Below are 26,355 nucleotides of genomic sequence, written 5' to 3' on the forward strand. Positions count from 1 at the left end.
TGGTTTTGTAGGATTGAGCAGACAATTATAAACTGAGGCAGAACAATTAGGGAAATTAAGTCAGGACAATAAAAGAGAACTGTGACATAATAGCACAGTCTCTATCCAGGTCATCTATCTCACCAGAAAAAATAGAATTGACTACTCCTATAACATCCATGACATGTGAGCTATCATGCAGCCTAGAGGAATTCTGGCCAGTACAGGTGGGAAAAAGGAAGGAGGAAGATGGTCAGGAAGGAAGGATGTCTCTGCTGTTGATGGGGGAAGGCTTCCTGGATGGGTTCTGGGCTAGCCCAGGGCTGGAGGGAGGGGCAATGGGAATAGAAGGCCAAGGGAGAAGGATTCTCCCAGTAGTATGGTAGCTACTGGGGTAGAGTAGACAAACAAATATAAGAAATGTATTTAAGGTTGAATTGGTAGGATATGATAGTGGAGAGGGAGGAAGAGGAATATCAGAGTTAACTCCAAGTTTTTCAAATATCAGGATGGGGAGGATGGTGTTGCCATCAACAGAAACAGAGAAGGTGAGAAGAAGTACAGGTATAAAGGGAAGGATGAATTCTACCTGGGACATGATGGGTTTGAGGAGCTGGCAGGACATTTTGGTGGAAGATGTCCAGTAAGTAACTAAGAGATGCTAATTGAATGTGAAAAGGAGGACAGATATAGAACAATAGCTTGAGGGCATGGGAATGTAATAGATTGTCTAGGGAGAGAGAAGAAAACAGCCTTGGGGGATATCTATACTTAAGGGTCAGGAAGAAGAATATAAATTATTGAAGGTAGAGCAAGAAGTAGAAGACAGACAGAGGGGAGGAACTGAGAGAGGACAGTGGGAGGAGAGAGGATGAAGTTAAATCAACAAGCATTTATTAAGAGCTTATTGTGGGCCCTGGGCCCTGTGCTAAATGATGGGGATTCAAAAAGTGGCAAAAGGCAGATCTGCAATCAAGGAGCTTACAATTTAATACAACATGAAAACAACTGTATACATACATGATAAATGCAGGGTAACTTCCAGATTACTGAGGGAAAGCACAAACATTGAGAAGATGGGACAGGCTTCTTGAGATGTGTTTTTAATTGGAATTTGAAGGAAACCAGGGAAATCAAGAGGCAGATATGAGTAGGGACAGAATTTCAGACGTGTAGGAGGAAAACGTATAACCTTCTAGTCAGAAGAGAAATCAAGAAGAATTAGAACTGAGGGAAGCCTTGAGATATGATGATCAGAGAAGTTCTTGGTGATTTTGAAGCGGAATGTTGTAGTGACTGACAAAACAACTAGGTTATAAAGGTAATCTAGAAGTCAGAAGCTGGCGAGAAAGAAGCTGTTTTTCAACGCATACAGACTTTATAAGAATCAAAGGGAGGAAAGTTAAGAAAACTTTTTCTAGAAAGGACTAGGGAGGACTGCCAAGCCAACAAGTCCTTACTTATTTTTTGCACTAATAGTATTTTATTTTTATCCAATTACATGTAAAAATAGTTTTCAAAAATTCCATTTTTATAAGATTTTGAGTTCCAAATTTTCCTCCTTCCCTTTCACCTTCTCCAAGACAGCATTCTATCCATTATGGATTATACATGTACTATCATGTTAAACACATTTCCATATTAATTAAAGAAAGGCAAAGATAATCCCTGCCTTTCAGGAATTCATGGTCCAGTTGTGAACATGCAAACTACTTGTCCAAGAATAGAAGGCAAGGAGCCATAAGAGAGAGGAAAATGTTATGGGTAAGAAGTGGACTTGAAACTCTATGTGTCCAGACTTCCTCTTAGGAAGAGGTGAGATCAGGGGCCAGTTGGAGGGCATAGCTTTTAACAGAGAGGAGGGAGGGACCACCTCATCCTCTGAGGCAGATGGGGAAAAGACAGTTTGGAGGGGCAGTAAGGACTTACTTTGGACCTGATTGGACCATTGAAGGAATTTTATTTTCCCCTCTTCCTTCTCCCTTCTCCAGTCCATTCTCCGCTCAGCTGCCAAAGATATTCCTAAAGCAATGGACTTTAGAAATACCACTCTTCACCATAAACTCATATAGTTTCCTGTAGGCAAACTCCTGTTTGTTTCACACACACACATTTACCTCTGTATCTCTCAGTCTCCATACATCTAGATCTTATCTATTTTTATATATTTTTCTAATTGCAGTACCTGGTACGTCTCAAATGCTAAATAAATGATTATTCATTGTTTGGGACTGTCCACTGGGCTTCTTCTCCAGTACCTCTAGTGCCCTACTCGCTTTATACTCATTTTTTTAAGCATGTGTGATTTCATCATCATGGATCCTTCTGCTACTGAGGCAGATTATAGCCCATCCGTACTTTTAGCCTAAGAGTTCTTATCCTTTATTTCTTTTTTCACACATTCCTTTGGTAGCTTTAAACCTATAGATCCCTTCTCAGAATAATGTTTTTAAATGTACAAAATAAAATATACAGGAGAAAGGAAATTAATGATATTGAAATATAGTTGTCAAGAAATAGGGAAAGAAGTCCAAGGACCCCAGCTTAACCCTTGCCACTGTTAGATGGTCTCTATGCACTGCTGTGTCCCCAAGGACATCCCTTGGGGGTCCATGCTGTGGTGCTGAACCTCCCTGGGTTTAAATATTGTCTAGGAATGATGGACACATGCAATGTTTTATTTCGTTTTTTATTGGTAAGACTTCTTGGCTTGGTAGGCAAGGCCTTCAGAGCTTAGTACACTGTCTAGCTTTTGAGAACCCAGGGTCACCTTCACAACTCAGGCCTCAAAGTGACTTGAGATGTTATAGAGTTAAAGAGATTTTAGACATCATGTTATCTAATCCCTTCATTTTACAGCTGAGGAATCAGTGATTGGGGTGGCTTTTCCCAACTCACCCAGTGAATTAGTATTAGCAGGATCTAATCTTAGAATTTTAGAGCTAGAATAATTTACTTTTAAATAAAACTTGAATCTGCATTCTGAAGGGCTTAACAGATTTTCCGTAAATGTGACTGATAAGCAAAGTTTCTTGTGTGCTCAATCACAGGAGGAGATATGCTGACAAGAGAGAGCAGATGGATAATGCTCATATGTAGCAGTTGTAGAACTTTTTATGCATGTTTCAAGTGCCTTCAAATACTTTGTTCTTTTGGGGATGGGAGAATAGGGGGAGATAGTGCATTGTGGTAGAAAGAACCTTAAATCAGGATTTGAGTCCCAGCTCTTCTACTTACTGTTTGACCCCAGGCAGTGCTCTCTGACTCCCAGTTTTCTCATTTGTAACCTGGGAACAATCCTATCATGCTTCCCAGGACTATTGAGATCAGGGGAGATAGTGAGTTATTGTGTAGAGCTTATATAAAACTTTATACAATGAGGAATTGTTACTATTTGATATTCCAAATGAGTTAGACAGGTCAGTTATCTCTATGTGCTTGTCCTAGAGAAGGAAACTGAGGCACGGAGTGGTTAAATGATTTGCCATAGTCATAAAGTCATAAAGATAGTCATAAAGAGAGGCTGGACTTTAAATTTAGTCCTCACTAATAATATTTCTTCTTCAGAAACCATGCTAAGACTTTTAGAAAGCCATGGTGGATTAGAGCTGAAAAAGACTTCAGAGATCATTAAGTTTCTCTTTGGGGATTCCTCTTTCCTGAGTAGAGTTTGTTCTTTTCCCTGTAAGGTGCCTTTGAGATGCCAGCATCTTTTGGGGGTGGGGAGAGAGAATCCAGCCTTAAACAGATTATTGCTGCAGGGACAATTATTATGGCAAACTGGCTAGGTTTTGATAAATATGATTGGGGAGTCCATGCCTAATGACATCCCCCTGTGGTGAGCAGGGCTGGTTCAGTTTCTTCCAGGTCAAAGAGAAATGCACAGATGGTAGGATAATGGCAACTCATATTTCTAAAGAGTTTGAAGGTCTAATAAAGCACTTCCCTCACAACAAGGTTGATAGTGCAAATGTTATTTTCCCTGTTTTGTTGATAGTGAAACTGAGGCTCAAAGAATAGAGATTTGGTTTTGATCAGGCAGCTGCTAAGTGGAAAGCTGGGATGATGGAACCATCAGCAGCTCCTGTTGCCTTGAAGATGCCCCTAGAAAGGCCCCTAGGACCCTCAGCCCTGGCTCAGCAGGCCCTGGTTGTCAAGGACATGCTTGGCCAATTCTGGTGTCACCATAATCCACAAGTGGAATATTTGATATGTAGAGTGGGAGGGTAGCAGTATAAGGGCAGCTGCTTCTTTTCTACCCTGAGGCTGCTGATCCATGTAGGAGAGTTTAACTCTGGGCTGCTTTGTAGGCTGGCCCATTGTCCTAGAGTGGTTAGGTTGTGTATTCTTTGTAGTGAATGCAAATGCAGAAGTATGTTCTATGAGGTACGGTTGACCACAGAAGGATATGATTTGAAAAAATAATGAACCAAATTATCTTTTGTATCGATGTATTCCACTGTTTTGTGGATTCTTGCTTTGTTGTGGGGAAGAAGTAGGTTGAAGCTGAATTTTTCTTATGGAAGGAATTGAAGCTCTGGGGTCCTGTGGGTTCAACTTGTGAATGAAGAAAGTACTAGAGTTGGTTTAGACTTCCTGCTTTCTAATCACTCTATGCTGGGATTTGTATTAATCAGTTCATCACAAAAGGGTTAAAACTGGAAGGGACTTTGGAAATTTAATTTTTTTTTTTATCCAACTCCTTATCATCTTACAGAAGGAGAAACCGAGGGCCAGAGAGGAGTGACATAGTTAGTGAGCAAATGGTATAGTTTGGATTAGGACCCAAGTATCTTGTAGTGCTATTCATTCTTCAAATAACTCATAGCTATTCAGTGTCTGGGATTCTGCATTATTGAAAAGGAGTGGTTTTGCAGGATAAAGACTGAAGTCCCCTGATTCCTAAATGTCCAGGGCTTTTTTTGGCTGTATCATGTTCTTGCTACCCCTCCTTCCCACCACAGTGGGAATAACAATCCCTGACATTTGTTCATTGCATTCCCATCTGTTCTCATTTGATTGAGTGATTAATCGTATCCTTAAAACAACCCTATGAATTTGTCAGGCAAGATTTTTGTCCTCATTTTACCAATTAGGAAATTAAAGTTCAGGGAGCTGATTTGCCCAAAGTCACATGGCTGGTTAGCAGAGCAAGGTCCATAATAATAAGTAGCAGATACAGGTCCATCATCCTAAGTATTTACTGTAGCATTTCACAACTTGCTAAAGCATGTTACATAACTTAGTCATTTGATTGTTTTAACAACCAAGGGAGGTAGATACAACAATTATTATTCACCTTCATACAGATAAGGAAACTGAATCTCTGGAATTTTAAATGCCTTATTTCTAGTCACATAACTGGTAAGTGTCAGAGGTGATGTTGGAATTCAGTTCTTCCTGACACTGAGGGAAGCACAGTGTCTATATTCCACCATGCTGCTCTTGGCAACTAGTCTCAGGTTCTTTACCTTAGACTGCCCTGCTCCTAAACTTAATCATCTTGGTATAAATCTGCATAATGAGTCCTTCTTGGAAGAAGGTGTCATGGTGATGATGATGATGATGATGATACCACCTTACATTTTTACAGTGCTATTAAACTTACAAAGTACTTTCTTCACAAGAGGAAGCTTGACGGCGCAATTTCATAGGCTCAGAGGAATTGGGACTGGAAAATTCATTGGTCCAATTCTTTTCTTTTATAGTTGAAACAACTGAGGCTCAGAAACAATCAGGAAATGGCCATTCCAAGGTCAACCAAGTACCTAAAGCCTGGATTCAAATCCAGCTCTTTAGACTCCAAATCTAGTGTTCTTTCTGTTACATTCAAGTATGGAAACTGAGGTATAGAGAAGAAAATGATTGAAGTAATAGAATTAATAAGTGCCAGAGGTAGTACTGAAACACTGATTAAAAGATGAAGTGTTAGGCTGCTTAAAAGTCAGAGTCTTGGGGAGAGAAGCAATACTGTTCTTTGCCTGTAATTGGATGGGACATGATAAATGGTCCTGTTCCAATCTTAGAATAATATAGCTTGTAAGCTTCAACCCTTCTATCCCTGAGGGAGAGAAGACACAGACATGGAGAGATTGATTCTGAAGATGGACAGTCAGATTGGGTCACGACTAATTTTGGGGAGGCAGGACAGATTATCTTCTTAACACCAGCTGCAGCTCATGTCCTTGTTCTGTTACTCTTTCCTTATGAGGTTATTTTATTTTTGACCCAAAAAGGTCTCCTGGCTCATTGAGGTCTAATATTCCCAGGATTCCAATGGATCATTTCAAGATAAGCCAGAAGGTGATGGAAACAGTCTTCTGGGACCAAGAGGTCTATGGCACTATGGTATACTGAAAGGATATTAGTATTCAAGACAATTGAATTAGAATACAGGAACTAACATACTAGCTTCATGACTTTGGGCAATTATGTAAACAGTGTCTAGATTTACTCTATCGCCCTTTGTACACATGGGCAAGTTGGCCTCTGGCCACCAAGAGCTCTAGATGGCATCCCTAAGGAGTTGGGAGTTGGAATGCTATCTAAAGCTCAGGTAAGGTAGCAAGGTAATAGTGCACAGAGTGCCAGACTTGGAATTAGACTCTCATGTTGAGTTCAAATCCAGTCTCAAGACTCTTTACTAGCTGTGTGATTCTGGGTAAATTACTTAATCTTGTTTGCCTCAGTTTCCTCATTTGCAAAATGAGCCAAAGAAGGAAATGACAATCCACTCCAGTATCTCTGCCAGGAAAACCTCAGATGTTGTCATGAAGAGTCAGACATCACTGAAAAATTAGTGAATAACAGCTCATGAATTGAGTTCCTAGTGGTGTGTTTCCCTTTTTAATGTTATCAGTTGATGTAAATTACTCAGAATTCATATTAAAAAGGAGTATTTACTTGTGTTATAGATTATGAATGATTGAGGAAACATCCCCTTAGAAGTCTGTGAAACATTATCCCATCAGTACAATCAAAGCTTAGGGAAAAGGGGTTCAAGAACATAAAATAATTCAGAGATCTGCAAAGTCCTTTTTCTTCCCTTTTTGAGGTTTTTTTCCCCCTCATTATCCTTGATGGGAGATGAAGAAGTTCCTCTTAGGCATGGTGTAAGTTTCTCCGCCCCCCCCCCCCCTCCCCCCTTGGGTCTCTTTGTAGAGCTTTAATTCTGCATCCCAGTCTGATATTTGCTCCAGATAGAGAAACTGCCATTACCTGTTTTGACTGTACTGCTAGGACTCTTTCCTGGTTTGAGGACTCTTCCTGGTTTACTGCTTGCTTGAATCTCTGATTTCACTTAGCTTGATGATTTTATATATGCCCCAGAGAGTGTAAATCAGCTAATGCAAACAGATTTCCTATAGCACCCAAGGAATCCAGATTTTGTTTACAACCAGTGAAAAATTGAGCCATGTTCTGAACTGATAAATGCATGAGTTAAATCAATAGTGATTTTGACTTCATCCTTAAACTTACATGGCATCCAGGGCCATCTGTAGTCATCATGGTCTATATCTTGCCACTGGATCCTTGTGGCTCTGGAGGAGAAGGTAAAGCTGGTGACTTTGCACAGCCCACCTCACTTAAATCCTATTTACTTGCATGGCATAACATCACTTTCCTGATATTATAGTCTTCTTCGAGGAGAAGGACAAACAATGAAAACTTATGAGTATTGTAAAGAAAATAAGTTGTAAACTTAAAGCATTATACACATGTAAATTATCATTATTCTTTTCTTTCATATAATTGGTCCATTTGGCCAAATTTATTGAGACATGATTCTTATTGATTGTCTAATGATGTTTAAGTCTCTTATTGGCTTTCTTCTCTTACAGATAAATCGACAGAAGATTACAATTCATCCAACACTTTGGTAAGCCTTTGTTTTCCACTTTGAGACTAATAAGTATAAAGCATGGTGGCCATTAATGAATAAAGGCTCTGGCCTCTTTAAACTGATGGATGGTTATAGACTAGTAGAGAATATGGCAGAGTTAAGATTAGAACTAAGGGAGATAAGAGCACTGAAGGTTGTGGGTAGAGGCAAAATAAGTTTATAAAGCACTGATTAGACAACTGGAAAACTGGGTTCTAATCTTGGCTGTCATTAACTTAACTCCTTCTGTGTTCTATTGTTTACGTATCTCTAAATTAAATAAATTACATGGTTTTTATGGTCGCTTCCTTTTGGAAGTTCTTTTGAGTCCTAATTTCATGTTCTAAGGGCTATTCCAGTTCTAACATTATGTTCCAAGATCCTTTAGAACTCTTATAATTTATTCACATTTAAGCCTTCATCTGGTGCTGACATTTTTTGTTCCAAGTCTATTTTCTATCTCTGACTTTCTGTGACTTTGAAAATAAGTAGCCTTGCCATGTGTTTAGGATAAAGGGGCCTGAGGTTAGTGCCATATGGCAGATAGGATGGTACCAACTCAGCAAAATCCTGCACTGGGAGCACTTTAGAAACTAATAAAACAGGTAGACTCTACAAGTCATACTGTGCCAAGGCCATTCCTTTGACCCTTTGGTAGCATATTCCTGAATCTCACTCTTTGTCCCTCCTTTCCCTCCTCTCTCGCTCTTTCTTTCTTGCTCTTTCTTTCTCGCTTTTTCTTTCTCATTTGTTCTCTTTCTCTCTTCCTTCCTTCCTTCCTCTTTCTTCTCCTCTTCTCCCTCCACCTCCTCTTTCTTATTCTCTTTCTGTACATATACATATAGAGATATCTATATTAGTAAATCTGTCTATTTATATTTTTTTTTTTGAAGGGAAAGGAAAAGAGGGAATAGAACAAAAATACTTATTAAATGACTATGCTAAGCACTTTACAAATATTATCTCATTTGCTCCTCACAATAACCTTGGGAGGTCAGTATTATTATGATTCTCATTTTATAGATGAGGAAACTAAGGCAGAGAAAGGTTGAGTGACTAGCCCAGTCAGGGTCACCCAAGGAGGGAGGATTTGAACTTGGCTCTCACTAACTTAGGTGTGCCAGACCTGAAGTAAGAAAAACTCATTTTCATGAGTTCAGATCTCATTTCAGATTCTTGGTAGTTGTGTGATCCTGGGTAAGTCACTTCACTCTATTTGCCTCCATTTCCTCATCTATAAAATGAGCTGGGGCAAACAACTTCAATATTTTTGCTAAGAAAACTTCAAATAGGAGAAGGTAGATGATGCAGTGAATAGAGCACTGGCTGTGAAGTCAGAAGAACCCGAGTTCAAATTCAGCCTTAGGCACTACCTCTATGACCTTGGGCAAGTCGCTTAACCCCAATTGTCTTCCAGAAAACAAACAAAACCCAAATGGGGTTATAAAGAGTCAGAGAGCAAAAGTCAGACAACAATTTTCTGACTAGACACAGAGCTCCACCTAACATGCCAACTAACTGCCTAAGGAAAAAAATTTTCATAATAATAAGTGGCATTTATATAGCCCTTTTAAGATTCCAAAACACTCTATTATCCCCACTATGTTTGTACAAAACTTTATAGTTTTCCAAGTCCTTGCATATGTGTTATTTCATTGATTCATTCAATCAGCAATTATTAAGCATGTAGTATACAAATCTAAATAGATCTATGTGCAATATATGGCAGGGATTATAATCCCTACTTTACATGTGTGAAAATTAAATCCTGGAGATGTAGCATATTCTAGTGAAAAGAGAATTTGGAGTCAGTGAATCTGGATTCAAATTCAGGCCCCATTATTCATTTGATGTTGGGTGAGTCTTTAACCCTCCAATGGGCCTCAGTTTTCTCACTGAAAGGAAAACTTTGAAGCCCTTTAAACCCTGAATCTCATAATCTTGCCTTAAGTCTAAAGTCTCATATCTAAGAAGCGGTGGATTTGGGATGTAACCCAGGCCATATGATTTCTTTCATGCAAGGAGACCTTCTGTAAGATGGGAGGATGCATTCTTATGCTGAGTGTGATGTCTTCTTTTGACCCAAGGGATTAAGTATCCAAAAGTCCATTTGGGGCCTTTGTGCTAGTCTTGACCAAAGTCTAGTTTAGCAGGGAGAGTAAATCGGGAATCCTTTCAGATAAAATCAGATCCTTTCTGCAGGGTATGTGTGGAATCCTGGAATCTCCAAGTTGAGGACCTAGGAAGATAACTGGTCCACATGACCCTTTATGCAAAAGTCCCCCTCTTAGCATGACTTTCATTTTTTTTTTTCTTCTTCACTTAATAGTATTTAATTTTTTTCAGTCACATGTAAAAATAATTTTCTATTCACTTTTGTAAGATTTTGAGTTCCAAATTTTTTTCTTCCTCCCTTGCTTCCCTGCCAGCTCCCCAAGCCAGTAAGCAATCTAATATAGGTAATATATGTATATGTTTGTGGAAAGAAAAATAAAAACAAAAAGGAAAAACCATGTAGCATCTCTTTCTTGACAAAGACTTGTCTAACATCTGTGTGAATGCACACATATTTTGGCATTTGTCTATTGTGGGGAAATCCTTATCCTCTTAAGATCATTGAGTTTTCCTTATAGTCTATCAGTGCTGGAAGGGATCAATCAAGCAATCAATTAGTGGGCATTTATTGCCCACTGTGTTCCAGGAATTGAGAATAAAAATGCAAAAATGAGACTGGTCTTGCTCTCAAGAAGTTTATGTTCTAGAACCATAAATAGCACTTATCAAAATATCTACAGAACTATCAGTAAAACTTAGTGTAAGGGAGTGGTACCTGGGGAAAGGGACTTTGCCCTAGATAGTTCCCAGGAGTATGTATGCCAGGACTCTTGTGACAATAGGAATGTCAACACTGATCTGATTTTTGTTCTCTAAAGCTGAGCCCTGAAATTAAACGAGGAGTGTGACTCGCTCCCCCTGAGAGTCTCAGTAGCTCTGATCTCACTCAGATCTAATACCCTTAATTTACAGAAAAGGAAACTGAGGCCAGAGGAAGGCCAGGTCATGCAATGAGGAAGTAGCTTATCCAGAATTTAGACCTCTCTCTAAATCCAGAATGCGCTTCATAATATCACCCTGCATTTCTGGGGGAAAATGAGTGATCTGATAAGGGAAGTCAAAGATTAAAAAGCTCCTTTTACCAAATTAGGTCAGCACCATTTCTATAACTTAAGTCCTAGAAAGGACTTCTGTGTTTATATACATATATATGTACCAGACATATGCACATAGATACATGTGTGTACATATATACAAATAGACACATATTCACATGTGTGGGTATGAGTACATAGATATATGTGAGTAGGATTTTGTAAACCTTAAAGCATTATATGAATGTTAACATTTATGAATGAATAAAAAAGCATTTGTTAAATGCTTATTGCATTCAAGCACCAGGGATAAAAGTAAAAGACTTGATTCTGTTTTTTCCTTCTTTTTCCTTAACTTTTCTCCTGTAGACCACACTACAAAATCCAGTTTCACTTAGAAATTAGATTTTTCTTTTTGGAGAACTCAAAAAACAAGGTTTTGGGGGGCAAGAGGGGAGGAAATTGTATTTTAAATCTTCTCTCAAAATGTATCCTTTATTTTCTTTCTGTTGCTAAATACCCCCAAGTCCTCACCTGGTCCCCAGATAGCATAGTCTCTGGTCCCCTTCCTCCTCTCCACAAAGTGATGAAATATCTGAGAAGGGTGACAATGTCTTATTTGCTAAGGAGGCAGATCCACTGAGGGATTGCAGTGGCCCAGTGTCCTGAGTTTGGGCATTTTGCCTGGCCTGTGTAGATAGTCACCAGCTGATCTCTGGCCCCTGCTAAGGTGTGGCCTGAGGTTGGGTCTCTAAGCCCCAAGTGTGGGACTTGGGCTCAAGGCTAGGTCTGGTGACTTACAGCTTATGCTCTTTGCCCACCTCCCTTATCTTGAGCTTCAGTTCATCAGCTCATTGATTTAGAGCTGGAAAGGAGTCTTAAAGAGCCCATCCTCAGATGAGGAAACAGTTCTAGGCAGTTTCAGTGACTTGTCCTGTATGTGAGAGATGAAGGTCACACAGATTGTAAGTCAAAGAGGAAAAATATGAATTCAGATTCTTATTCTAATCAAGAACTCTTTCTGTATTGACATGTACTTCTCAGTTAATCCTTTTTATTCTGTCCATCCTTTAAGCTTGTGTTTGTATTTCCAATGCTTCCTTCAGTGCCTGGTATACAATAAATGCTTGCTAATTTGATAGCAAATACAGAAATAAAACAGTTGGTTAGGAGCATGGGATTTAGAGCTGGAAGAGATCTAAAAGGTTATTTATTCTAGCTGTCCTATTTATACCTGAGAAAGTATTGATGATCTTCCCATGCTGCCATATTGGTATCTTAAAATGCAACTTCCCTCTCCCACACTTCCTGAGAATCATTTGTGGATGTCATCTGGCCAGCCTCCCAGTTTTCAAGAACCTCTAGAGTTTCAGGTGGTAAATTCTGGGGTGCCCACGGGATGTGCCTGGTTTTCCCTTGATTCTCACCTCTAGGATGACCCTGTCAGTTTCTTCTAAAGTATTTTTTAACTTAATCTTCCCATTCATGGCTCTGCATGAGAAGCAGAATCTCAGGAAAATGAATGCCTGCCTTCTATCTGAAGACTTAGACCATGAGACACCCTTTTTGGGTGTCCCTAGGTTAGTATTGCAGGAATTGCGAAAGAATTCAAAGACCCAATCTCCAAGTTAAGTGGCAAAAGGGTTTATTGACATTGAGAATGCAGTGGGCTAGATTCCAGATTGGAATAGCAAAGAGCTGAAAGACAGAAAACAGCTTTATCCAGCTCCCTATGGTCCAAGGCTAAGGAGTCTATCATTGGTATGTTGATTCTGTGACCCAAAGATACAGCTAGGCTAATCTCCAGCTGAATTAAGGGTGGTCTCCGAAATTTGATTATCACTTACCATATCATCAGTCAGCAATGAACTGAGTCTATTCAGAATCAGACTGGGCCTAGGATTTTCCTTCTGAGACCGATTCCAAAACCAAAAGATTTCCTGACTCACTGCCAGACCAGAAGACCACCCCTAAAAATCAGGGGACCAAAGAATCCTATTACATCAGCATGGCCAGATCTTTGTGGAAAAAACAAAAGATGTAGGGGATTTTAGTGGACTGCAAGCTTATTGGGAATTAAGCACCATTATGTCATATTGTGCTAAGCATTGTAGATACTAAAAAAAAGTAAAAGACAGTTTCTTTTCTCAAGGAGCTCACTGTCTAATAGGGAAGACAACCTGCAAACAACTATATACAAACAAGCTAAATACATGTTAAATAGAAACTAATCAACAGAGGGAAGGCACTAGAATTAAGTGGGATCAGGAAAGGTTTTCTATAGAAGATATTTTAGCTTGAATTTGAAGGAAACCAGTAAGCAAAGATGAGGAGAGAGAATGTGGGAGGGATCCCAGGGGAACTGCCCAATGCCAAATGGAAGGTCTTATTTGAGAAACAGCCTGGAGGCCAGTGCCACTGGATCATAGAGTATGTTTTGGAAAATGAGGTATTAGAAGAAAGAGGGGGAACAGTCAACAAACCAGTTTTTTTTTTTTTTGGTTTTTTTTTTTAATCTTAGTCTGTGTTAATAAAAGTGTTGGGAACCAGCAAGGTGTCAGTTTTGATGTCCTTTGCCCATTATCAGGCCACATTTACAGGATTGCTTGAAGGAAATGGAATGTATTAAGTCTGCCATGTGGAACAAGGATGCTCCTTGTTCTGCATGGCCTAGAACTAGAAGCAGTGGCTGAGAGGTTCAGAGAGACAGGTTTTGGCTCAATGGGAGGAAAGTTTCCCAGTGAGAAATCTGTCTGAAACCAGAAGGGGCTGCTTTGGCAGGTAGTGAGAGGCAGCTCAGTGGAAGCTTTCAAGGGGCAGTTTGTTGGTAACATTATGGAAGACAGTGTGGGAGAGACTATTTTCCCCTGAGTCCTTTTTCAGCTGTGAAAGCTTGTGACTCTTAACTTGCCTTGTAACCATCTTGCCTTTTGAAACAAGGAGGCAAATTATCAGTGAGATGAGATTGTTGACCCAAATCTACCCCCAAATGTGGGAACCTTAACATGCGGCAGATAATCCTGTAGGGGAGGAAGCCTCAGGCTTCAGGGCTTGACCATTCCTGAGTATGCATGTGGATGATGAGGTCTGCATCTCTGTGGTAGGAGATCTGACTAAGTGGAACCAATTTTTTATTTGCTTCTTACTTAGAATGTGAAGAGTGTGTCCGAGACGCCTGCAGTCCCTCCAGTCTCAGAGGATGAAGACGATGAGGATGATGCTGCTCCCCCTCCAGTGATAGCGCCTCGGCCAGAGCACACAAAATCCGTGAGTTCTTGGGGGTTTGGACCCAGTCCTTTGGTAGGCAGTGAATGGATGGAAGTAGAATCTTGGAGAAAGGAGACTGGTGCCCTTAAGCTTCCAAAGGCCCCTACAGTGAGACGTGGTTGGGCTGTTGTAGTTTATTCACACTTCCACTTCCAGTCCTGACACATATTGGGCCCTGGGATCCTGAAGTCACTTAGCCTTTCTGTGTTCTAGACATCTTTTAGAAGGTTGTAGAGATGGTACCGACCTACATTGATAGAGGGATCTGAGTTCCCTGTATCAGTGAAATCTCAGGTTTTATCCCTATTTCAACCCTTACAATAACCCTTAAAAATATAATATACCCTTACAATAAGGTTATAATGTAATTGTATAATAACCCTTATTTCTTTCCCTATAGTGAAAATTCTTTAAAATTGAAAAAATTGAATGAAAAATAATCAGTGTTTGTACTCTAATATCTCTCAGTTTCTTTATCTGTAAAATGGAAATAATAATGCTTATATTATCTTTCTCACAAAGTTACATTTTGTTAAAAACAAACACTAGAGAAATGTTAACCATTATTTCCACCCATCTCTGAAGCAATCATTAATGTCAATTTTATCATCTTTATTATCATCATAGAAAAGGAAAAAAACCAATAATAATAGTAATAGCCATACAGCACTTACTATGTGTCAGGCATTGTGCTTAACATTTTTATTATCTCATTTGATCTTCACAACAAGCTTAGAAGGTAAGTGCTATTGTAATTCCCATTTTATATTGGAGGAAACTGAGGCAAACAGAGATTAAATGACTTCACACAGCTAATAAATATTTGAGGCTGGATTGAAATTCAGGTCCTCCCTTCTCCAGGTCTATTGCTCTATCCACTGTGCTGACTAGCTGTCTGTAGAGAATCACCAGCAATTTCAATCAACTTTTAAGAAGCGTTTGTTGAATACCTGCTGAGTGTAAGGTGTAGTTAGCCCTGGGAGAGACAAAAAAGAAAAATTACTTTGTATTCCTTGTTCCCAAAGCCCCTATTATGCTATACCAAGAAGATACACAATAATAACAAAATGAATCGCAAGACAAATTACAATGTATTAAAGGGAAGAGGGTAGAGAAAAGGGACAGGAAAAAGTTGAATAGAGACTATTTTTAGCTCAGGGAAAGAGGGAATCAAGGATGGCTTCACAGAGTAGGTTAGACTTGAGTTAGGCCTTGAAAGAAGAGAAGAATTTCATAAAGGAGAGAAAGGCAGTTAGTTATGGGAGATTTGTGGAAATAGGAAGTCCATTCTAACCATGGCAGCCTGAACAAATACAAGAAAGCAGGAGAGAGTAGGAAATGATGAAAGAATGGCAAATTTCATGACATAATAAAAAGACTCTTGGCTTAATAATAATAGTAGTTACTTTTATATATCAATTAAAGATTTCTAAGTACTTTACAGATATTATTTCATCTGAGCTTTAAAATAACCCTATGAAACAGATGCTATTAGTATCAGCACCATTTTACAGATGGGAAAATTGAAGCCAAGAATTTTCTTGTTTTGTTTTTAAGTACAGGTCTTCCCAAGTAGCTGGATTTTAGGGTATTGGATTTGAAGTCCAGAATACTGGGGTAGAATCTTGCCTTATACATTTACTAGCTGAGTGACCTAGCAAGTTACTCTCAAATCTAGTTTCCTCATCTATAAAGTGGGGATAGTAAAGGCATCCACCTCCTAGGGTTGTCATGATGAACAAATGAAGTAACAAATAAAGTGCCCTGCAAAACTTAGCATGCTATAAAAAATGTTACTTTTTACTTATATATACAAATAATTTAGTTTTAGTAGTATTGTTATCATCCTTATTATTGTCTGAAGATGAGCATTCAAATCCTTATCTATGTCACTTATTAACCTATGTAGTCTTGAGGATGCCATATTGATCTTAACTGTAAATGTAAAAAAAAAAAATGGCTTTAGAGAATCTTTTAGGCCTCTTCCACATCAAATGATCATGGACTTGAGCCTGGCTGCTGTGGGGATAATATTTGTAGTGGAGTGGTAGGAGATAAAACAGAAGGGCTTCTTCTCATATATACCTTCCCTGTCCCCTCCCGTGGTTCCCTAGCTTCCCTTCCACCAGGATTACCTTAAGTACAATCAACATTATTTAGTTCTAGGTTGAAATGGGTCACTCTCATCATCTCTCGGGAAGTCAGTAATCGCAGTTCTGCAAAATTTGCTTGAAATTAGCAGCACTCAGCATATGAAACTAAGGAGTGTGATGGATGGTACCCTTGAGGATTTTTAACTACAGTAGCTCTTATCCACCATCAAACTCTTCATGTGCTGGACATCAGCAGCATTCCTGCAAGCCTTCCTTTTTTAGACCCATAGGGCTTTAAGATGTGGTAACCCCGGTTTCACTGGCCTGGTAGCCAAGGAGACCTGAAGTCTAGACTTGGCTCTGCCATTAACTCATGGCATGACCTTGGTAAGTGACTTTCTCCTTGTTTCAGTGTAGAATCACAGAAAATCGGGGTCTCTGCATTGCACAAATGTCTTGGGGATGTCTGAGCCTTAAATTTGATGTTAGTGGGTGTGATGTGGACTGCTGAGAAAATGAGAAATGGAAAAATAAGATGCCTTGTTCCTTCCTGACTATACCTCTTAAAAACATGGAAACTCAAAAACAGACTCCAGGGAGAGGAGAAAGAACAAACCAGCAAATAGTCCCATTCATAAATATTGCAATGGCTTTGGTTGTGGAGGAGATTTGGGGGGCTCAGGCTTGGTATTGCCATTGAATTATTGTGACTTTGGATAATGTGGCCCCAGACCTGGATCATCAGCATAGATTGACCAGGGTGGAGGAGAGAGACTGTCATCTCCTTGGCTGTGGGGGTGTTGCTAGGTCTCAGCTCACATGAGCTCTTTTGGCTCTGACATCGCAGTGTGGGCTGCCAAAAAAAAAAAAAAAAAGTTAATTCCATGTTATTTTGTGTTAATTAAAAGCTTCCTCTGTAAAGTGAGGGGGTTGAATTAGATGATCTTTCAGGTCTTTTCAGTTCCAGCATTCTGTGGCTCAGACTGCCATCACCTGAAGATTGGCAAACCTGAGAAAAGAGACAAAAAAGGAGTGGTATCTGTGAGCCAAGGGTTTGCTTATTCAAGTCATTGAATAATCGCCTACTGTATGCAAGATGCTGTGGACTTCATCAGTTGGAGAATGGCTGAATAAATTGTGGTATATGAAAATTATGGAATATTACTGTTCTGTAAGAAATGACCAACAGGATGATTTCAGAAAGGCCTGGAGAGACTTACACGAACTGATGCTGAGTGAAATGAGCAGGACCAGGAGATCATTATATACTTCAACAACAATACTAGATGATGACCAGTTCTGATGGATCAGGCCATCCTCAGCAACAAGATCAACCAAATCATTTCTAATGGAGCAGTAATGAACTGAACCAGCTATACCCAGAAAAAGAACTCTGGGGGATGACTAAAAACCATTACATTGAATTCCCAATCCCTATATTTATGTACACCTGCATTTTTGATTTCCTTCACAAGCTAATTGTACAATAAAAAAAAAAAAAAAAAAAAAAAAGAAAAATTATCCTTGCTGTATTCTGATGGAAGTGGATTTCTTCGACAAAGAGAAGATCTAACATAGTTTCAATTGATCAAGGATGGACAGAAGCAGCTACACCCAAAGAAAGAACACTAGGAAATGAATGTAAACTGCTTGCATTTTTGTTCTTCTTCCTGGGTTATTTATACCTTCTAAATCCAATTCTCCCTGAGCAACAAGAGAACTGTTCGGTTCTGCACACATATATTGTATCCAAGATCTACTGTAACCCTATTTAACATGTATAGGACTGCTTGCCATCTGGGGGAGGGGGTAGAACGAGGGAGGGAAAAATCAGAAGTGAGTACAAGGGATAATGTTGTAAAAATTTACCCTGGCATGGGTTCTGTCAATAAAAAATTATTAGAAAGAAAGAAAGAAAGAAAGAAAAGAAAAAAAAAAAAAAAAAAAAAAAAGATGCTGTGGACTTTCAGAGGCAGAAAATGAATCAGTCCCTCCCCTTTGTGGAACTTTATATTCTCTTGATGGGGAGTGGAGGTGGAGATAGAACATTGACACTAATCATTTCCAAGTAACACAGAATAATTTTAAAAGGGAGAAAGGGATTGTAATTGGGGAAGGTGGAGAGGCAAAAAATTAGGGAAGGTCTCTTAGGGAGTGATATCCCTTGTTTTGCAACCAGGAAACTAGTTGTAGGGAGATAGCCCTACAATTGTAAAGGTACCATAGGAATTTAGTGCCTTGATAGAGATGGGAAAAGAGTAAGACTGCCACAGAGTCAATTATTCTGGTTGAAGGTTCCCATCAGTTAGCAAGTGACTAACTCCTTTATCCTCATCCCAGAACAATGGCATATATATTCACAATACTTTCAGATACTACAGGTTTCACTGTTGGCTTGGTGACACAATGGATAGACAGGAAAGTCAATTCCTAAAGGGTCTTGGTCAGAGGGGGATAGTTTCCTTGTACTGCTTAATTCATGTGTTACTATGAGAAGACATGTCTAGCAAACTTTGTAGGCCATGTACAAATAAATGTGTGATTTAAGGGATGTGTGACTTGCTTAATGTCACATAATGATTGACGAGAATGGGACCTAAATTCAATCCTTCTTACTCCCAAGCCAATGGGACTTTGTAGACGAACCTCATGTAGCATCTGAGAGTAGCCAAAAGAGTACATTGCTGGGGCACGTTCAGAAAAACAAATTTAAGATATCAGTGCATTCTGTTTGTATTCTGTCTCCATTGTGATCTCATTCTTTGGATCTTTTTGATTCTGGGTCCAGCACTGTGTCCCTTAGACAAGCAGAAAGAAAGATTAGTTACATAATGTAGAGACCCAGAACTCTGGAGAAGTATAATTGAAAGAAATATTCCTGAAACAAGGTGTAACTCGGAGGAATTGATGAAACAATGGTTATCTAGTTTACATATACTTAGTACTTAGCATGGTGATGTAATAGTTCTCTATTTCACACATATTCAGTATGCTGTAATGATGCAATTGTAATAGGGTATATAAGAACTGGGGACAGGAAGTCAGACAGAAGGCAGACTGGCAGACTGGCAGATTACTGTAGGAGACTGGGTCAGACTATGACAGACAGACTTTGGACTCTATTCTTGTCCATTCTCGTGATGACTATCCTGTTGAGACCCAGGCCCTTCCTCAGGACCTCCAGAAAGCTAGCCCAGACATTACAACATAATAATAGAATGTTCAAACTGGTGGGGACCTCAGAGTTCACATATGGCAGCTGGGTTGCCCAATGTGTAGAAAGCTAGATTTGGAATCAGGAAGACCTGAGTTTACATTTAACCTCAGACATTTATGAGCTATGTGACTCTAGGCAAATCAATTAATCTGTTTGCTTTCATTTTCTCATCTGTAAAAAAGGGATAATAATAGTTTCTATCTCCAGGGTTGTTGTGAGGATCAAATGAGATAATGATTATAAAACATTTAGTAGAATACTTGGCACATAGTAAGGCCTATAGAAATATTGCCTGTTGAGTTATGGTATTAATATCCATCACTTAATTTACAGATAATGGGAATAGAAGGTCACACAGGGAGGCCTAAACCAAGATATATTTAAGAGATATGGGGAACAGGGCCTGTGAACCTTCTCCCTGTCTTCCAGCTTTACTTGCTGGGTAGGGAAGGGCCCTCAGAAAAGTGGCTACACCAGATTCCTATCCTGAAATGGAGGAGACAAAGTCAGAGGGAGAATTTAAAGAGGGACAGGTAACCTCATGATTGGGAATTTGATGACATATCACTTTGTCCTGATTTCTAGAATATAAGAGGAATGCTTTCCTTCCCTTGGTCCCTTCCAAAACTAACTTTTCTGGTTGGTCTGAAGGGGTTAGTGTCACCTGTCTCTACTCTGCCCAATGAATAGAAAGGGCCTTAGTAAGAGAAGTTGCTGAATGAAAAGGGATGGGAAAGGATTATGATATACAGAAAGACAGACATCAATAAAACTCTTAAAAAATAAAAAGAGAACCTATTTGTTTTATTTTTTTTTTAAAGAGAACATGTATTAGAATTGATATCTTGCTATGAGTTGAGTGTAGAGGGCTGCAGATAATGGGGGAACCTTGAGTAAAGTATAAGACTCTTCAGCTGACAATGTCTGGTTTGGCTCCCCACTTCCCTTTGGTGTTCTCCTCTTTCCTGAGAAGTCAAGGAGGGCCTGACCACCTGTGTTCCACTTGAAGCAAGGGATACTTACAGTGCATTTAATAGCAGGGTGCTTATAGTTAGCACTTGCTCAGTGTGATGTGATTATATAATGGTTCTCTAGTTGGCACATATTTAGTGTGCTGTAATGATGTAATCATACCAAGGTATTTAAGGGCTGAGAGGACTTGAAATAAGGACATTCCATCTTTGATCATCTTCATGAGTCTTCTGCTTCCTTCACTTCTCCACTAAGACCAAGGACTCAGGCTGGTCCCGAGATCCTTCACAGTGGAGGATAGTCTGGAGAGCTAGTCTGGATGGTATATTTTGGCACCCCAATTTGGGACCTCTAGAAGGACACTATAGTTGAGTTTATTGGAGTTAGCTCTACCTTGTTCCCCTGCCCCCAGCTAAGATCTTGGGCCTGAAAACTATCTCCCATTCTCATTGCTCAGGAAGGCTAACTTCTTTCTTTCTTGTTTCTCTACCATCCATCCAGGTATACACACGGTCAGTGATTGACCCCATTCCCGTCACTCCGACTCGAGATGTGGCCACATCTCCAATCTCCCCCACTGAGAATAACAACACTACTCCTCCAGACACCCTGACCCGAAATGCCGAGAAGCAGAAGAAGAAGCCCAAAATGTCAGATGAAGAGATCTTGGAGAAATTAAGTGAGTGCTTGTCACAAAAGCAGGAAGATATAGATACTTCTAGCATGAGTGAATCTTTTAAATGCTCTCAGCTGGTTGCTCTCATCTCTAAAATGGGAATAATACCACCTACCTCACAGAATTGTTGTAAGGATCAGATGAGGTCATGTATGTGTAGATTGCTTTGTAAAAGCACTTTATAAGCTTTAAAACCCTATGCAAATTTTAGTTATTACTATGATACACATTCCTGCATATAATACACACATACATTTCCCTCCTTCAAATGGAGCTGGTTAGTGAAGAAACATTTATTAAGCACCTACTGTGTGTCATAATCATTGGGTTACAAAGAAAAACTAAAAACAACCTCTGCTTTTAAGAGGTTTCCAGGATTCACATTTCTTGCTAATGAGGCCAAATTTTGGGCCCCAGATGGACCTGACTCTTTGGCTTTATTCTGTGTCCCATGTAGTTCCCCTGACCTAAGACACATGTTTCTAGACCCTAGGTTGGAGAACTAATAATAGGTTGGAGAATCTAATAATTTGTATTCCTGTTGCATCAAGTCTTAAAGAATGCTTTCCCCACAACAGCTTTATTTGTGAGATTGTTAGTACAAGTATTTGCCTTGGTTCCCAGTTCAGGATTCTTAATTTTCCATGTTACCACATCTTCTGAAGAAATGATTGTCATAATCAATGATTTGAATGTATATTTAGGGAAAAGCTGTGTTTTTCTTGTCTATTAATTTGAAAATAACCTGCTTTCCATTGATTCCAGTTACATGCCATTCCGGGATGGGGGTTCAGAAGCTTTTTCAGATAAACAATTCTTCCCTTCCAGGAACTTGCATTCTATTGAAGGAAATAATATGTAAGAGAATACTAATAGTTAGGGGAGCTGGATGGAGCCTGTCAAGATTCTTGGAAAAAATAAAATGGGGTCTGACTCAAGGCTAAATCCTTTTATTCTCTCTCTGTGCCATTTGGAAAAAAGTAAAAGTTAACTCAGTTTGAATTAAAAAAGAATAATAACATATTGGGCTACCATATGTCCAACCATGGGGGATTTAAACTTATGTGATGTACTCCCTACCCTCAGGGAGCTTCTAGTCTAAATTGGGGGAAAAACATATAAACAAGAGTTAACATAGAGATAAGTAGAAGAGACATCCAGGGCTAGTGCTGGGAGAAGTCTCTTAGACAAATGTGATATAGTGAAGGCTTTAGGGAAGAGGTAACATGGAAGCTGGGCTTCCAAGGGAGAGGAGAAAATATCTTTAAAGAAGAGTGGGGAGTGGGGAGAAGCTGAACAGAGATGTGTTGAGGGCAGGATGAGAATGGTGGAGCGTGGTCACAACATACTTGTATTCTAGAGTGGTCCAGTTTGACAGGGGCATAGATGATCTGAAGAAAAGTCAAGTGAGAAACTAGAAAAATGTCACTTCTGTGAGCCACTTTCTGCTTTATTTAGAAGGCAACAGAGCTGTGAATTTCCCTGTTGTTCCTACGTTAATGGGAACAGTTAGCTCAGACCTGAGACTGGTAGTTCCTAGGTAGGGCATTGTGGGTGGTCTTTTTCCTCCAGGAGAGGTCTTGCAAATTAAAGGGGCTAGCTGCAGATGGGTCTTAAAGGGGTCAATACATTAAGCTTAGATAAGATATACCTGATGCCTTTCAAGGTACTTAATTGTATACTCTGAGGTGGCAATGGGGGATAGGAAAGGAGTTAAGGTAACAGCATGGGTGTATGTTAATTTGGAGCCCTGAGATGAACTTGATGCTGTATATGGGGTCATCAGGGTAGAAATGAGTTAGCCAGGGACAAGCTTTCATTAACTATGTGCTAGGCACTGGGGAGACAAGGAAATTTTTTAAAAATAGACTCTGTCTTTAAGGAGCATACATTTTAATGGGGGAATACAACATGGTCAATAGCTAGATTTATACAAGATATATGCAGAACAAATTAAACAGTCTGCCAGGGGAAGGCATTAGTAGCTGGAGAGACTGGGAAAGGTTTCCTACAGGAAGAAGGATTTGAGCTGCCTCAAAAGGAGCCAGGGAAACTTAAGAAGCAGTGGTCGGGGAGAGAGCATTCCTGGTATGGGAGGCAGCCCATATAAAGTCAAGGAAATAGAATGTCATGTAACCATCATTTCCAAATCTCTGGACCTCCAGAAAGGGGAGAGGATGCGTGTGGGGATGATCCATTGGAGAGACTTCATGGAAGAGGTGGGGCCAAAGCCTGGACTTGAAGATTGAGGATTCCCTGGACTATTGGTGCTGAACTCCAATAGAAATACAGGCTATTAAACATAGGTGTGACTTAGAAAGCTACATGTTAACATTTTCCTTGTTACACTGTATTAGTTTTGTTAACTATTACCCAGTTACATTGTAATCTGGTTTGGATTTAGGAATCTCTGCTCTTCCTTACATTCATTGCCTATGATGGCTTCTGAGGGAAAAATAGCTATCTCTTTTTTTTTCACCCCCTTGTCTGAGCTGGGGAAATGTCATGCACTTTGTATTTGATGGGGTTGGAAGGACCAATGTCTCTTCATTTCTGTCTCTGTCACAGGAAGCATTGTGAGTGTGGGTGACCCCAAGAAGAAGTACACTCGGTTTGAGAAGATCGGACAAGGGTTAGTAGCAACTTTTTCTATTTTTTCCCCCTTGGAAGATTGATTTGGAGGATAGTTTGCTTATTTCTAAACCCTAAGCTAGACTTCTAAAAGGTTACTTTTTTGAAGAAGCTATGTCTGGTGTGAATAGGAGGCCCAGAATGGGAATCTTCTAAGGAGAGGGCAACCAAATCATAGCTTCTCAGAGCTGGAGGGGGCCCTAGATATCAGAAGAGCCAATTATACCTGATGTTTGGATCCCCTGTCTAGCATCCCTTTCCCTGGAGAAATGGTTTGCAGAGTGAGTTGGTTGGATGCATATGTTTCTCTGGCTGAACAAATTTATTTCCCTCTGTTCTGATCCTCTTCCTCCATACCCTTTTTCTATCCCTGGAAGTAATTATGCTTAATGTGAGGGGTTGTCATTAGATGACCATACTTACTAAATATACCCCTACAGGAAGTGAGAATCATTTAGTCTGTGAGTGTCAAACCAGCCACCCAAATTGTAGCTCTTTCTCTCATTGTCAACTGTCCCATCTGAATGCGGATACCGTGTGTGGGAATGGGAGGCCTCCAGCTGGAGCCCATTGAAGAGGAGAGCAGTAGAATCCTAGAATATCAAAGCTGCATAGATCCTAAAAAAATGCCATGCATTTCTCCAGGGATAAAAAGAAATTATCCTTTATTGGCATTAGGCTGGCAGCTGCACTAGCTGGAAGGAGTCTGGACTTGAATACCTGGAAAGGACCCCTGGTCCCGAAATTTATATTTCTAGCTATGTCCACTTGGATAGGCCATCTACACTAACTCTTGGTTTCTTTTTCTGTTAAAAAAAAATGAAGCTTAAAAGAAGAGTTATCTTTGGGGTGCAAGTGAAAACATTATGATACCGTTTTCAACTTTTTTGAAGGGCTATCAGAAAGAAGACAGATTAGAGTGTTTATTCCCAATGGGAAGAACCAGGATGAATGGTTTACAAATTGCAAAGAAGCAACTTGGGGCTGCTAATCAGAAAAATACTTCTCAGTACTTAGAGCCAAAAGTTGAACTGGACTTTCTCACCGGGTGGTGGGCTCTGTAACATTGTAGGTCTTCCAATAGAAGCTAGATGACCATATACCCAGGAGATTATAGATGAGATTCTTTTTTTGGGGATATAGCCCTTTCCAACCATGTGAATAATCTGAAAACGTGAGTGCTGCTACCTACATTGCAGCCAGTTCCCATTTGGTGCCCATGAATCCCCTGAAGTAATCACATGATTTGAATTTGCTTGACATATTTTCACTGGGGTAGAACCATATTTTATACAATTATCACTTTGAATAGGGCAGATTAGCATACATGCAACCACTTTAGGGATTCATTTATTTGGTTTAACCTGAACCTAGTTGTATCCACCACATAGGGTTATTAAAAGGAGAGGGCTTCTAGATATGAAAACGATTGTAGCAGTGTGAGCTGTGATTATTACTCATAAAAATTCTCGTTAGAAAATAAGAGTTTAACCTCCCACCCTTTGTAGAATTCTCCTTAGTAACCCAGGGCAGTGCTCAGAAGGCTTCTGCTCAGATAGGGTAATACTATCTATATTCTCAGGCAGCCTATTCTAGTGTGGGAAGAAACATTTTAAGAAGGCTTTTTTTGAGCTAAAATCTGTCTTCTTGTAATTTGCACCCTATTTGGTCTCAGTTCTTCCTTGTGGAACTAAAAAAGTGGGGTATACATGGAAAGAGCAGAGTCTTGAAGTGAGCAGAGCCCTCGGTTCAAAAACCACAACTGACATTTATAGCAGATAGAGCTAGATGGTACAGTGGTTAGAACGGAGAGCTTGGAATCGGATGGCCATAAGTTCATATTCCTCTTCATATACTTAACTTGTGTGATTTTAGACAAGTCAGTCTCTCTCAGCCTTAGTTTCCTCATCTGTAAAATGGAGATGATAGTAGCATCTGTCTCCCAGGACTACTGTGAGGATCAAATAAGATAATATGTGTAAAAGCATTTTATAAACTTTTAAGTGCAATAGAAAAAAATCAGTTCTTATTTTAAATACTACTGAAAGTTATACTAGTAATTATAATACTACTAGCAGTAGTTTTGTCATAGCCATAGTTGTAATAGTAGTAGAGGTAGTAATCATAGCCATTATGTTATGATTATTATTATTAGTAGTAGTTAGTCATAGTAGTGGTAGTTGTATTGGTAGTAGTTAGTACTAGTCGTCGTTATAGTACTAGTAATAGTAGTCATAGTTGTATAATTATAATGGTGGTGGTAGGATACTAGTAGATATAGTAATAATACATAATAGTAATTATAAAAATCATAGTAGTAGTAGTAGTGGCATCAGTAGTCATAGTGGTAATAGGAGTATTAACAGTAATCATAGTAATAGTGGTAGTAGTAGTACTAGTAACTGTAGTAATAGTCATAGTAATCATAGTAATAGTAATAATACTATTACTACTAATGATAGTGGTGGTAGTAGTACTAGGAATTATAA

General features: G+C 39.4%; 1 protein-coding gene across 3 annotated transcripts in view; it reads left to right on the forward strand.

The window, feature by feature from the left end:
• The window catches only part of PAK1 (p21 (RAC1) activated kinase 1), a 203,297-nt gene that overhangs the window by 146,309 nt on the left and 30,633 nt on the right, over positions 1 to 26,355 (forward strand). For all 3 annotated transcript variants that reach the window (XM_031961338.1, XM_031961337.1, XM_012545318.3), the window contains exons 5-8: positions 7,821 to 7,858; positions 14,161 to 14,277; positions 21,061 to 21,238; positions 23,804 to 23,867. In XM_031961338.1, coding sequence (XP_031817198.1) covers positions 7,821 to 7,858; positions 14,161 to 14,277; positions 21,061 to 21,238; positions 23,804 to 23,867 — 397 coding nt within the window. The remainder of the gene's footprint in view (positions 1 to 7,820; positions 7,859 to 14,160; positions 14,278 to 21,060; positions 21,239 to 23,803; positions 23,868 to 26,355) is intronic.

This window comes from Sarcophilus harrisii, chromosome 3 (genome assembly GCF_902635505.1).
Source record: "Sarcophilus harrisii chromosome 3, mSarHar1.11, whole genome shotgun sequence".
NCBI lineage: Eukaryota > Metazoa > Chordata > Mammalia > Dasyuromorphia > Dasyuridae > Sarcophilus > Sarcophilus harrisii.